This window comes from Adiantum capillus-veneris, chromosome 15 (assembly GCF_014529385.1).
Source record: "Adiantum capillus-veneris isolate H3 chromosome 15, ASM1452938v2, whole genome shotgun sequence".
Classification (NCBI taxonomy): Eukaryota; Viridiplantae; Streptophyta; class Polypodiopsida; order Polypodiales; family Pteridaceae; genus Adiantum; species Adiantum capillus-veneris.
Window position 1 is genome coordinate 117,963,123 of NC_140945.1, and position 12,344 is coordinate 117,975,466.

The 12,344-nt window shown below is 41.8% G+C and overlaps 1 protein-coding gene across 2 annotated transcripts in view; it reads right to left on the minus strand.

The window, feature by feature from the left end:
* Positions 1-5,792: 5,792 nt before the first annotated feature.
* The window catches only part of LOC147441356 (protein RETICULATA-RELATED 5, chloroplastic-like), a 61,164-nt gene continuing 54,612 nt past the window's right edge, over positions 5,793-12,344 (minus strand). For both annotated transcript variants that reach the window (XM_086483013.1, XM_086483014.1), the window contains 6 exons: positions 10,615-10,744; positions 7,900-8,430; positions 7,718-7,825; positions 6,989-7,537; positions 6,793-6,909; positions 5,793-6,704 (listed from right to left, as the gene is read on the minus strand). In XM_086483013.1, coding sequence (XP_086339139.1) covers positions 6,426-6,704; positions 6,793-6,909; positions 6,989-7,537; positions 7,718-7,825; positions 7,900-8,430; positions 10,615-10,744 — 1,714 coding nt within the window. In that variant the 3' untranslated portion in view covers positions 5,793-6,425. The remainder of the gene's footprint in view (positions 6,705-6,792; positions 6,910-6,988; positions 7,538-7,717; positions 7,826-7,899; positions 8,431-10,614; positions 10,745-12,344) is intronic.

The window sequence follows — 12,344 nt, forward strand, 5'->3', positions numbered from 1 at the left end:
TGCGACGAGGAGAGGGTGAGACAGCCCTTGATATGGAGTCCTGCAGTTCGCACAGGGCATGGGTATATGCTGGGCACGCGCCCTCGACTGGCATGGGGCCCCCTAGCAGCTGGCCCAGCACGCAGTTTTGGTGAGTGGCAGGCCTTCAGTAGTTTACCAGAGGAGCTACTTCTTGAGCAGCTGAGCCTAGTTAGAGGAGGATAGACTATGAGAGATGATATACAGGCTGCGCTCACGGAGGAGTGATATACGCCTTTTGCACCAGCGGCATCGCGTTGGATGGGAGCATTCACGCACCATGAGATCTTGATTACAGCTAGAGCATGCACAGAGGATGGTAGATGCCTCTACTTTGAGGTCCAGACAGAGGGCATACTATATAGGGTGATGGAGGAGTCCCCTCTGGTTGCTGATTGTATTTTCCAGCGCGTTCGGATCGTGGCAGCTGCTTCGCAGAAGTGGCACATTGACCCGGACCCTGCAGAGATTGACACAGACTGGCGCATCTAGGTTTATGGAGCTCGGCCCTTAGCGCCTCTTCAGTGGGACCCGGGGGAGTGGATATGGCATGATCCTTATGAGACAGATACCCCTGGATACTCTTTTTTCCAGTACACTGTCAAATTAGGCCGGCACATCTTGACAGTGAGGCATAGCTATCCCAGCAGCAGCTGCTGAGCACTGGCGATTGCAGGGATTGATGCATGAGTTCCTAGCAGATTTTTGGACCCGCCTTTGGGCTAGTCGTCAGGCTCGCAGGATATCTACATTTCAATGGCTAGTTGCACACAGGGGCTGTGCAGTGGGCAGTTGGCTGATCTACAATGGTTTTTCGCAGGTCTGCAGAGCGGCTGCGGACATCAGCTAGAGACACAGCGACACTACTTATGGGACTGTCCACAAGCACAGCAGATCTGGGTAAGGATTCTTCGCATCATGTCCTCTCTCTCACCGGAGGGGGTATACACCTGGGGAGCAGCAACTTGGTCCACCACCATGGGGCCTGCTCTGAGCTACGAGACGGAGCCCACTAGCCAGGCCATCCATTTCACACGGAGATAGCCTCGCAGGTTCCCTCCACCTGACTTCATGACAGCCGCATGGACACATGAGAGAGATTTATGCCGGGAGCTGCTGAGCAGTCTTACCTTATGGTTCATCTGGAGAGCTAAGTGCTTCAGATCTTTCGAGGGACGTCAGGAGCCCCCAGCAGGGACAGTTCGAGCTATTTGGCAGGAGATTATCCACACCCTGCGCGGTCAGTATGATCGCATACAGGGCGATTCTGAACGCGTGACTCTGCGCCGGCAGGCCTTTTATTCTACCTGGAGCAGGGGTCCTTTCTACACTCTACGTGCTGGACACCCCCATTGGCACTATAGGCCACGTGTATGGCCCCCCCCCCCCCCCCCCCCCCCCCAAGTGTATGATGTAGCCCTTCTTGTATCCGCTCAGCTTCACATTTTCACCAAGGGAGAGTCTCCCTTGCTACTATCTCTATTTGTAGACTCCTACACATAGGAGGATGTCCATTGTAGCCCTTTGGGCAATTTTTTCTCATAACTAATGAAAGGATCTTTTGTTGAAAAAAAAAAAAACTTCCACCCTTTGTTTCCCCTTTCTACATCACCAAACCCTCTTGGTCGCCTCCTTCTCTTTCCATAGAATTACGCAAATTTTTTGACCATCTCTCCTCTCTTGGAATCTCTTCTTCTCACCTCCTCTAGCTCTCTCTCCTTTCATCCTCAACCCCTGCTAACTAGTGCCCTTCAATCTCTCAAGAAGAATGGAAGCATTATTATTAAGTTGGTGGTCAAGAACCTTCGGCCCGGCATTCTCTCAAGGGATTGGTACATCAACAAAGCATATTGCCACCTCTAGGATTCTCTTACCTACTCTCCTATTATCGAGATATCACCTTTGAACCTCTCTCTTTTGTACAATCTCTCCTCACCTCTATCCTATCCAAGTTTCTATCCTTCCCACTGATGAAGAAAATCACCCCCAAAAGCAACCCCAAACCATGTCCTTTCTCCCAAGTAAGGCATTTCATTTTAGTAGCAGCTCAAGGCTAGAAAAATACATTTTTCCTAACCATTGAAAATAAGGGAAATTTTGAAACTCTCCCGATTTTGAGGTCGAAATAGAAAAATAAATTTTTCCTAGCGTGTGAAAATTAGGGAAAACTTGAAACTCTCTCAATTTTGAGGTCAAATTTTAAAGCTTTTGCCGATACTTACACTAAGACTTGTGAAAACTTCTCGGTTTTCTTAAAGGCAAGCTCAAAATCTAACAGAGATTTTACAATTTCAACCGGTTAAAATAGACTCGACCCTGGTTTTTTTCTAACACTATTTTCAACTTATGTGGCTTTTCCACATAATGACAAGAATGAAACTTGCTTTTTATATTTATGTTTCCTGTGGCCAATAAATATTTATTGGCCTTCTAAAGTTTTTATAAATTTTTTTTCTTAATTTCTCTGAATTTTGTAGGTTTTCTCATCTTCTAATTTAAAGTTTGGACATAGCTCTGAAATTTTTTGTGGGTGGGATTACACTAAATCTAGGTAGAGACTAATTAAAGGCTTTGAAGAGTAGGAAATTGTGTCCTTGAGAATTCATCATTGCACTAGGCTAAGACACTCTTTATTTGTTTCTTGTAAATTGTGGTTGTTTCCATTAAGATTGATGCGAAGTCGTATTTCCTTGCGTGGCTCTTGGAGCTTTCGGTTCTAGTTGTGGATTTAAGTGAGTTGTAGATTGTAAAAGAAACCTAGGTTTAGGTATTGAAGATAAATGTTCAAAAAACATTTTCTATAAAAATGTTTTGTAATGTGTTTTGATTTGATAAGTGAAGTTTTTCATGGTTGTTTATGAGCATACCATTATTTGTTATTTAGGGAAAAATCCATTTTATATGTGCGCCTTAATTCCATGTGGGAAACCTCCTGAGTAGGTGGCTAGTATCATTTGTTTTGAGATTAAGATTTTTATGAGTTTACAAGGGAAATGCTATTCATTTTTTGACAAATTACATTGAATTGATTGGTTTATTTTAATCTAGTATTCATTTTTATTTGTTGCTTTTCATGGTGGTTTGTTCTCTCAAATGAAAGCACACTACAATCTATACTTCTATTCATTTGCAATTCAACATGTATTTTCGCAAAAGCATGTGCATCTAAAATTGTCATGTTACTATTATACATAAAATAGTGGGCCATTACATTCCGTACGAAATCCGTATGAGGGGGGGTTGCTCATTGCAAGAATGTCCATATCTTATTCGTATGTAGGGGGTAGGTTAGCATGTAAGATAGCGTACATAGGGGAGTTTCTCTAATTTGGATGCACGCAGGTGACATACCCCCATTACTAATAGAGAATCCCTCGGGACTCAACCTCATCCTTGCTTTGGCCTCTCTTATCCTCAATCACCAATACATTTATTTCAATGGACAAGTTTGGCACCAAGTTAAAGGCACTGCAATGGGATCCAATTTTGCCGTTTGATAGTATAAACTTGAAGATGTTCCATCTCTTCTTTACTACAAGAGAATTTTGGATGATGCTTTCAATATTTGGAATGGATCTTACCACAACTTACTAAACCTCTTAGCTCATACCCACTTCAAGAGAACATTAAGATCACTTCAAATATATCAAACCAAGATGCCATTATCTTAGATATCCACTTCTTTAACGGGAATTCTATCTCTAGGCTTGTTATCCTTAACTCTCATTGCCACCAAAAACCTCTCAACTCTTACAATTACATACCTTGGCGATCTTCACACCACCCAACATGCTAAAAGATTTCCTTCATTATTTTGAAACTCAAGAGATACATTGTTAGAGAAATACCTCTCTTGATAGATATACAAAATCGATTCTTCTCTGGCTTGAGAGCTAAAGGATGTCCTTTATCCCTCCTAAAATCTTGTTTGGAGTTTGTGTCATATAACCCTAGGTCCTCTCTCCTTCTAAGAAAATCAACCACCAAACCCTACCCTAGCATTGTCAAAATACCCTTCACTCGTTGAGTTGGGATTATCACATTCATGACTATTGACCAAGCTCTTTCCTGAACGTACCTATCTCCATGGGACCTCCATAAGCCCACCATTTTTTGGATTAATGCTCCAAATTTGAGTATAATCCTCGCATCTAATATTTCCCCTTAATTCATACCACCCATCCCCCCCCCCCCAAAAAAAAAAAAAAATGTACCTCTCCTAATTTGTTCTCTAAATCTTCATGACAAAAGAAGATACCTCCCTGAACATGGTTGAGAACAACTTTGGTTTATGCTCCTTCTTTAGCTTTGTCTTCCTATATAACTAGACTTCATACAATGAGGGTAAGGGTTGACTTGGAAGCAGCCTTTGCTAAGCCACTTGGTTTTGCCACCATGAATGCCCTTTTGATGGAGTCTTGGAATTTGTAACAACGTAAGAATTTTTACCTTTGGGTAGCTCATTGTTTTGGTCCATCTTTCTTTCTTCTTCATATAAAGAGTCGATGATATCCTTCAATATTGGATGTGGAGCCTTCTCTTTGAGGATTGTGACAATTTGGTCATGCTATAGGAAGAGTACTCAATAGAACAACTTTATCTTCTTCATTAACTTGTGCTTGGAGGTAGAGAAGATGGTTGTTCAAACTCTTCAACCTATTGATGAGGCTTGAGGGACTCACCTTCCTCCATTTTGATTTCCTATGAGTTCATATTCAATGACACCTTAGAACTCCTGTGCTCCAGACTCCCTCTCTAGGATTGCCCATGCATTGTAGGTTGTGGTAGCTTCATCAAGAAAGTGGTCATAACTTTTATAAAAGGAGGTGACAAGAAGACCCAAACCTTATTCATCTTTTGCTTGGAATTGGGGAAAAGCTTCCCTAGGTGCAACACTATCCCTTTCTCGAGGTGTGGATCGAATGATGCCACATAAGCCCTTCCTCATAAGATAACCCTAAAAAACCTTGACTCGGCATGTGTGAAAACCATAGAATTGATCTTGTCAACAGCATGCTCTCATTGAGGGTGAGTGGGGAGGAGTCTAGCGAACTACAGAGCAAGATAATAGCATACATGGGATGGAGAGGGAATTGGTGAATAAAATGAGAGAATGGGACTGTATGACTGTGGAATGAGCTCTACATTTTTTTACATTACAAAGGGATATAGCCTATTCCCACTTGAAGGATTCTGCCTTTTCCAATTTTCTATTTCGAAGATTGAACAAAGTAACCACTATATTGTCGTGTTCTTTTGGCGTACTTTAAAGCAAGAGGACCTCTCTCTCAATCGTCACTAATTGCGTGAATTCAAGACAATTGTTCCAGCTCGCTCTTAAACTAACTTAGTTAATTAAAGAAGTAATGGACCTCGTGTTGAGCCGGCTTGACAATGATTCAAACTTGGCTCATTTTTCCCTGGAATTCTCCATGATTTCTATGCTGTATCTTTACCAGCCCCCTTTCTCGCACAAACAGAAACACAGACATACAAACACAATTATTGAACTTCTATGCTAAATGGGATTTACAACTTATGAAAGTAAAACCAGCAGGCAATGTAGCTATAAATAGATGTTCATTTAGATGTTAAGAAGCCACTCATTTTGCACCTTCATGAGTTAGTAGCAACAACATGATGTGTCATAAGTCCTTGAGCATGCTTCGCCTCGTTAGAGATGACTTTCTGAAGGTTGTGTAAATGACGCCGCCTAGTCATTTGGATTCTCTTAGCTGAGTAAAACATGTGGAGCTCCATTTTCTATCCCGACAGCATAAAATTTAGTAGCCCTCAATAATCATGGCTTCTCAGCAAGGAAGCACAAAATAATTGTACAACATGCTGACACCTAGATTTCAAGTTTTGTACAGTTAAAAAAGGGGAGTCCTGTGGCATGTCCAATTTCAAAGCTCCCAAATATAAGTCACTACTGCCAAAAATTTACATGAAAAGGGAAACTTGACAATTATGCATGTGTGCTTCATGAGCGCATCAAATCAAATGCCCAACTGAATGCCTCATTCACTAATATTCAGCACTGTCAACTTCCCTTATTGCCCGTATATTTGACAAGTTCGGATCAGCAACCCCGATGACATGATACGAAGTCACATGGGTGATGAAATATTTGAACTTTGAATTTGGACCGGCGTATACTCGGCGACAGAAGTTAAATAAGGGGCCAAAACTGCCAATTTGGACCAGTTGCTAATAGTTGCTTGTGTATTGTAGAATAAGAATGATTTTGGGTAATTAGGATTAGACCAAATGCAAGGTCTTAACTAACAATTGGGAAATAATTCAATGGTCATCCCAAATGCCGAGCTGCACAGTACCTTTGATAAGCCTCAATAACGTTTGTGATCCCAACCAGTTAGCATTTCTGCAGACGCTACCTCCGGAACTCAGCTTCTAGGCCCGTTCATATTTTCAACATTTTCTTTGTCTTCGTCCTGTGTGGTTGTTTGTACCAGGTGGTCTCTTGCTGAAACATCCCATGGTGTGGACTCTGCATTGTAGCAATCGGCTGACGTGTCATTGTACCGGTCAGCTGACGTGTCAGACATGATTGGGAGCGGTTCGACAGATTCAGAAATGACCTCTTTTCTTGATTTCTCTGTGATAGCTGGAGGTGTATCTTTATGTGCTTGTAGACCAGTAAACCGGGCAAGATCCACCCATTGCTGAAAGAGCAACAACCACACATTTCTTTTATAGCAATACTGTGCAAAACACTGGAAGCAACATGGACTAAAACTCCAAAGCAATTACCTGAGTGCCCCAATAGGAATTGGCTGTACGTGCCACAAATGACAATACATTCCCTGCAAGAGGGTTAGAGGCAAGGTAAAAGTCTGCAATCCAATGCTCCACAACTCCCGCGATAGCCTAAAGAAACAAGCTCCACTCAGTTCAGCTGCTGCTTCATCTCGCCAAATTTCAACACTCTTACAGGTACCAGCTTTACCTGATACCGTAGATTTGCCGAGGTTCCAAGAAAACAACTGTACACAAATGCTGTCTTAAGAATAGGGGATCTCTTGTTCTGCCTTTTCTGTAATTTATTTGGCTTCAAGCGCTGCCTTATGCCCAACACTGTATTCGTAAAAGCCACGGTCCCAATACTTGCAATAAAACCCACAGAAAAAAGCTTCATTCCGCTCACTACAACACCCAGTAATCTAGCTTGCAAATCCCATTTTGCATTAGCCGTCGGCCTTTGGAAGGCATTATCTGGCAGTGAACCTAGTAGTCCCTTCAATCCTTCAAGAACTCCTGATGCATGTGCTTGTGTGTCGGATGAACGAAATGATAATGTAGGGGCAGGCAGCCACACAGTAAAAAAGTCGACCACAGCACCCCTGACTGTGTCAGTTATGACGTAATCCAGTTCCTGAAAGAAACGTCCTTTCCTCCGTTCGTACTGAGCAATTAATGTTGTGGTTATTGATATAGCCTCTTCAATTCCAAGTCTTTGAAGAAAACGAGGATCTGCTAACCATCTTTCGCGCAAACCCTGCTCGAGTGGCAGTCACAATCTAAAGGATGAAAATTTTGAGCACCAACTCCAGAAGCAACCATATCAAAAGTTCACACTCATTAAATACTTTGCAGCAATCCCATGCATACACATCTGATGCACCTAAAGAACATCTTTTTATACAGTTAATACACCTAGTTGTGTGTTGAAAGTAACCTGGAAATGCTTAGTTAACTCTGCAATAAATGGCTGTTTGTCCAAATCAAAGAAGTCCTTCAGCACTTCCGGAGGAACCAGACCAAGATCTAATCCTGCTTGAAGGTCCTGCAAGTAGAATTTACTATTAGACATCTAATTGCAAGAGACTGGTTAATTTTGAATTAGAAAAGATGTGACACCTTTGGCAAAGCATCTCGTCTTCTCCCGGCTGCATCCATTACTCGGGCAATCTCAGCTCGGTCGAAGCAATTCCTGGAGCACTCTTTTGCAGCAGAATACCACAAGAAGTCAGCCTCAGGTAATTCTCCTTCTTTGCGAATTCGTTGCCTTTCGGGGTTAAGCAGAATAACTGCTTGTGTACGCTTTTGCAGATTTTTTGAAATTCTGGCAGGAACTCCAGTTCCTTTAGATCCAAACAAGACATGGGTGGCTCCAACCACCACAAGCAATATACCAACTGAGCCTCCATCCGCCATGCCTTGCAGAACTACTTGTGACATTGTATGATCCTCAACAACACGTGCTTGCGCAAAACGGTATGGACCAGGACCAAAGGGTGTTGAAGCATTCGGTAAGACATCATACAACGAAAGTTGTTGAACCATGGAGGCAGTATTCACACCGATTCCAGTTCCCATGGGAGGAACATACTTGCGTCTGTCAGCATCCTTCAGCCCTTGCACACCTTTGGCTTGGACTGTTCTCAACACCTGGTAAACAAAGAAAGCTGGTTGTTTTCTTTGCAAAGCCTTTGAGAATGCATGACAGAGACTACACAGCATGACTAAATCTGATTGGGCTGCTATAAAAAGGAAGAATTTCTTTGATGGAAAGTAGCAGTGTACATAAAGAATGGTGAGTCCTATAATTTTCCCTGCACCTAAGCGGTACTCCAGTCTATTTGCCAGATTTTTTTCCTTTTTTGGGTTCTGACTTCTCATTTATTATGGCGTGTCAGTTCCAGCAAGGGCAGGTTTGGCACATCAGAATTATTGAACGTTTGGCATTTGAATGATGTTAGAGAAAATAGTTAGAAAACCTTAGAAACATTTGGCACTCGGCACATGTGGCCTGGCAGCTTCTGTTCTGCTCAAACATCAGCCATCTTTTGCCTAGCCTCTCTACAAAGGCCACTATTTTCTCTACTCGGCACATGTGGCCTGGCAGCTTCTGTTCTGCTCAAACATCAGCCATCTTTTGCCTAGCCTCTCTACAAAGGCCACTATTTTCCATTATTTATTTTGGCTTTTACGTATTTATTTTACGTATGCAACTTATTGCCCCCATTGTACAAGTATCAGTTTTCATTGCCAGGGTTGATTGGTTCAGGAGACTCACTCTCTCGTTCTCTCTCGGATGATTTGGGCTAAGGCCTCGGCGCCACATGAGATTATTCGAGCCGCGCTAGCTGCCCCCCCTCTCGTGGTCGAGGAACTTACTAGATCAGTATCCTTCATGCATAGACCTCCCCAAAGACGGATATGCTCGACTAGCAGTATGGGCAGATGTCATCATGGTTTCAGCATGGATAGGCTGCCTCCGTTCCAATACTCCTTGGATGCACCCTCCCTATATCTCACACGGACAGAGATCTATAGACTCATACGTCAGGATTTCATTCAGCTTGATACCACAAGCACATGGATACAGCCGACACAGGAGTTGGGCACGAAGATGGCTTTCTATAGAGAGCATCTTCTCCAACTAGCCGAGGATGGATATGTGATCAGAGCGGCCTATATGGACACTCATTTATCCTATGGGAAACGATGTGCTATTGGTCTCATGCGCACATCATCGCATCGGCTAGAGATTGAGACTGGAAGATTTAGGAGAGTACCAGTAGAGGCCAGGATATGCCAGTTGTGTCATATATTGCCAGAGATAAGAGTTACATCACATTTGTCATTGTCCGGTATACTATGAGATACGAGGCTGCTTTCATTGTCTATTCAAAGAGGGCTTTGGACCGTTGGCTAGAGTCATGAGATATAAGGATCAGAGATGCCTCGGGTTGTTTTTGCGAGAGCTGCGCAGACACAGGGAGAGTCTCTTGAGGAGATCAGGCAGTGGGAGACATTCACAGAGGAAGATCACAATCTTCTTTAGAGCAGAGACTCGGCAGCCAGACGAACATGCTTCACAACAGACTTTAGAGCCCACCCATACCAGAGGTATATTAGTTGATAGAGTGAGCTCGGGCGAGCTAGACACCCACGTCTACAAGGGCGACCACGACATCGATGAAGGCTCCTTCAGAGGATCAGGACTATTCTAGCATGACATGGGAGACGTCCAGTACGACTATTTACAGAGGTGGACATTGACGAGGCTCTTCAGCGACCAATGTAATTCTTTCTCGTCGGACAACGCCCGATAATGAAATGCATCGTCGAGGCAGGGAATTATGTTGTTTATAGCGATGCGAGATTAATCATCGCAGAAAAGCGGAACATATGACGATGTATGAACTAAGGGACCATGCTAAGGTTTGCATTATGGAGACTTGTAGGAGAGAGTTTTTATCGATATAATGAAACCACAAATTTCTGGAATTCCAAACTTAAAGATAACTACCTCCTCTTATTTTATATCTAAAGCTTGTACCAACCAGGAACCGTTTTACATGGTAAGTCTTGAAAACAAAATGATATATAGCCACACTAGGTTCTGTTCACATAGAAGGCAAAGTAAAGGTGGAAATAAGGAAGGCCACAATAGTCTCGCTATGTATAAACATCACAAACCACCACCCTATCTTCTCTTTGCGAAATTAAATCAACACCCAAGAAATATTTATAAAATAACTCATCATACGATCAATGATATAACGATCCTGATAGTGCAATAAATCAGAAAAAAGGTGAAAATTTTGCAAAGGCGATTCAACACACCTCCAGGGGAGTTCCTCCAGCCATAAGTCGAACACCATTATTCCGACAATACTGCAGAAGTGGTAGGTACTCTTTCCACCGTTCATCAGACCAATGGGGAACCAAGGCTCTTAATTGCTTGTCAGAAAGCCTGCATTAATTTTACCAATGATTAAATCCACATTGCTCAACAGGTTTGTAGGATGAGTGAGATCCTTGTGACTAGCTGTGTGCTTGCATTGAGCTATGAGTACCTCAAAAGACTAAACGAACACATCAAATGCACCAATCAGTTTACATACCTTCATAAGTTCAGAATAGTCTGAACTCACAAATTATAAGAGGGAATAAAGCACTCATAAAACTATAAAAGCAAGGGACACAAGAAAAGAAAAGAAAAACCAAAAACAAACAAACAAGCAAACTTTGTTTGCTACGAAACAAAACATTATTAACTTAAAAATGTTTTTAGAAAAGGAATGCATAAACGCGACTTACTTGGCTTAAAACAAGTACTCAATTTTAAGCAAAAAAGATAAGACATCTTAAAAACTTAACCCTAGAAATCAAACTTCACACAACAACTTCTAAAGGAACACATTCTTAAATCCTCAGGTAAGCTAAATACGAAATCGAAAAATGAATACTACTACAAACCTACGAAGAGCAAAGATCCAAACTTGACAATATGTGACCTCAACGTCGCTGCTTGTCCAAACAGGAAGAATAAGATTATCACCTTTATCATGCATAGCTTGGTCAACAGCTATGACATCCCTACTCACGTCGTCAGTGCCCAAGAGTAGGTGCAGGTTTGTATAGAGGTCATTCATGCTTTGAACGTACTCTTCAAAACCAACGAGTTGAGTTTCTATCACCCTCCGGAGGTGATGGGCATACTCAGCCATGATAAAGGCTAGCATTTGTCAAGCTATAGTAAAAATACTAGAAGCGCTAGAGATCAAAACAACAACATAAGGTGTTATCAAGTCAAACAATAAGTGTGCTTTTTAGCTCCCCACTTCTATTGAATTTACTACTGATTATCTTGAACATTCCAAAGAAAGAAACATTAAAAATAAACTTACTACGATGCAAAAATGAACGAACGTTTTTCATAATTCTTTTGAATGAGTATCCTTTTTCAACTAGTAAAGAAATAAGATGGCAAGATTGAACACCAAAAGCAGATTTACTAGAACAAAGACAAGAAAATATAAATAGTTGAGAGCAAATGACACTGTACTTAGCTAAAAGAGAAATGTTCGAAGAAATGTGAGGCATACGGATGATATTTAGATTGGCATATTCTGGTTCAAGGCGCTTATCATAAATATCTACTTCTAATCCCAAGGGAGTCTGAAAAATCGTAAGGTCTAAAAAGGCACAACAATCACTATTAGTAGTACAGTTAAGTTCACAAAACTCCTTAGGATAAATTCCTCCGCCTACAGAACTTGAATTCAAGTACATAAAGTCTTGAAAAGAAGAAACGTCAAGAACAAAAAGATCATCTACAAAACGTCTTACATTGCAAGGACAAGACGCTCCATAAAATCGAACTCATAAGTAAAAAGATAGAAATTAGCAAGAAAAACAGCACAATTGGTGCCCATAGGGATACCAATTGTTTGCTTGAAAAGAGAGTCGCCGATGGTTATATATAAACTATCGAAAAGAAAATCTAACCAAGATATGATGTCAATATCATCTACAATCCTGGTGAATCTCTTTCTTCCTTTGTCTACCTC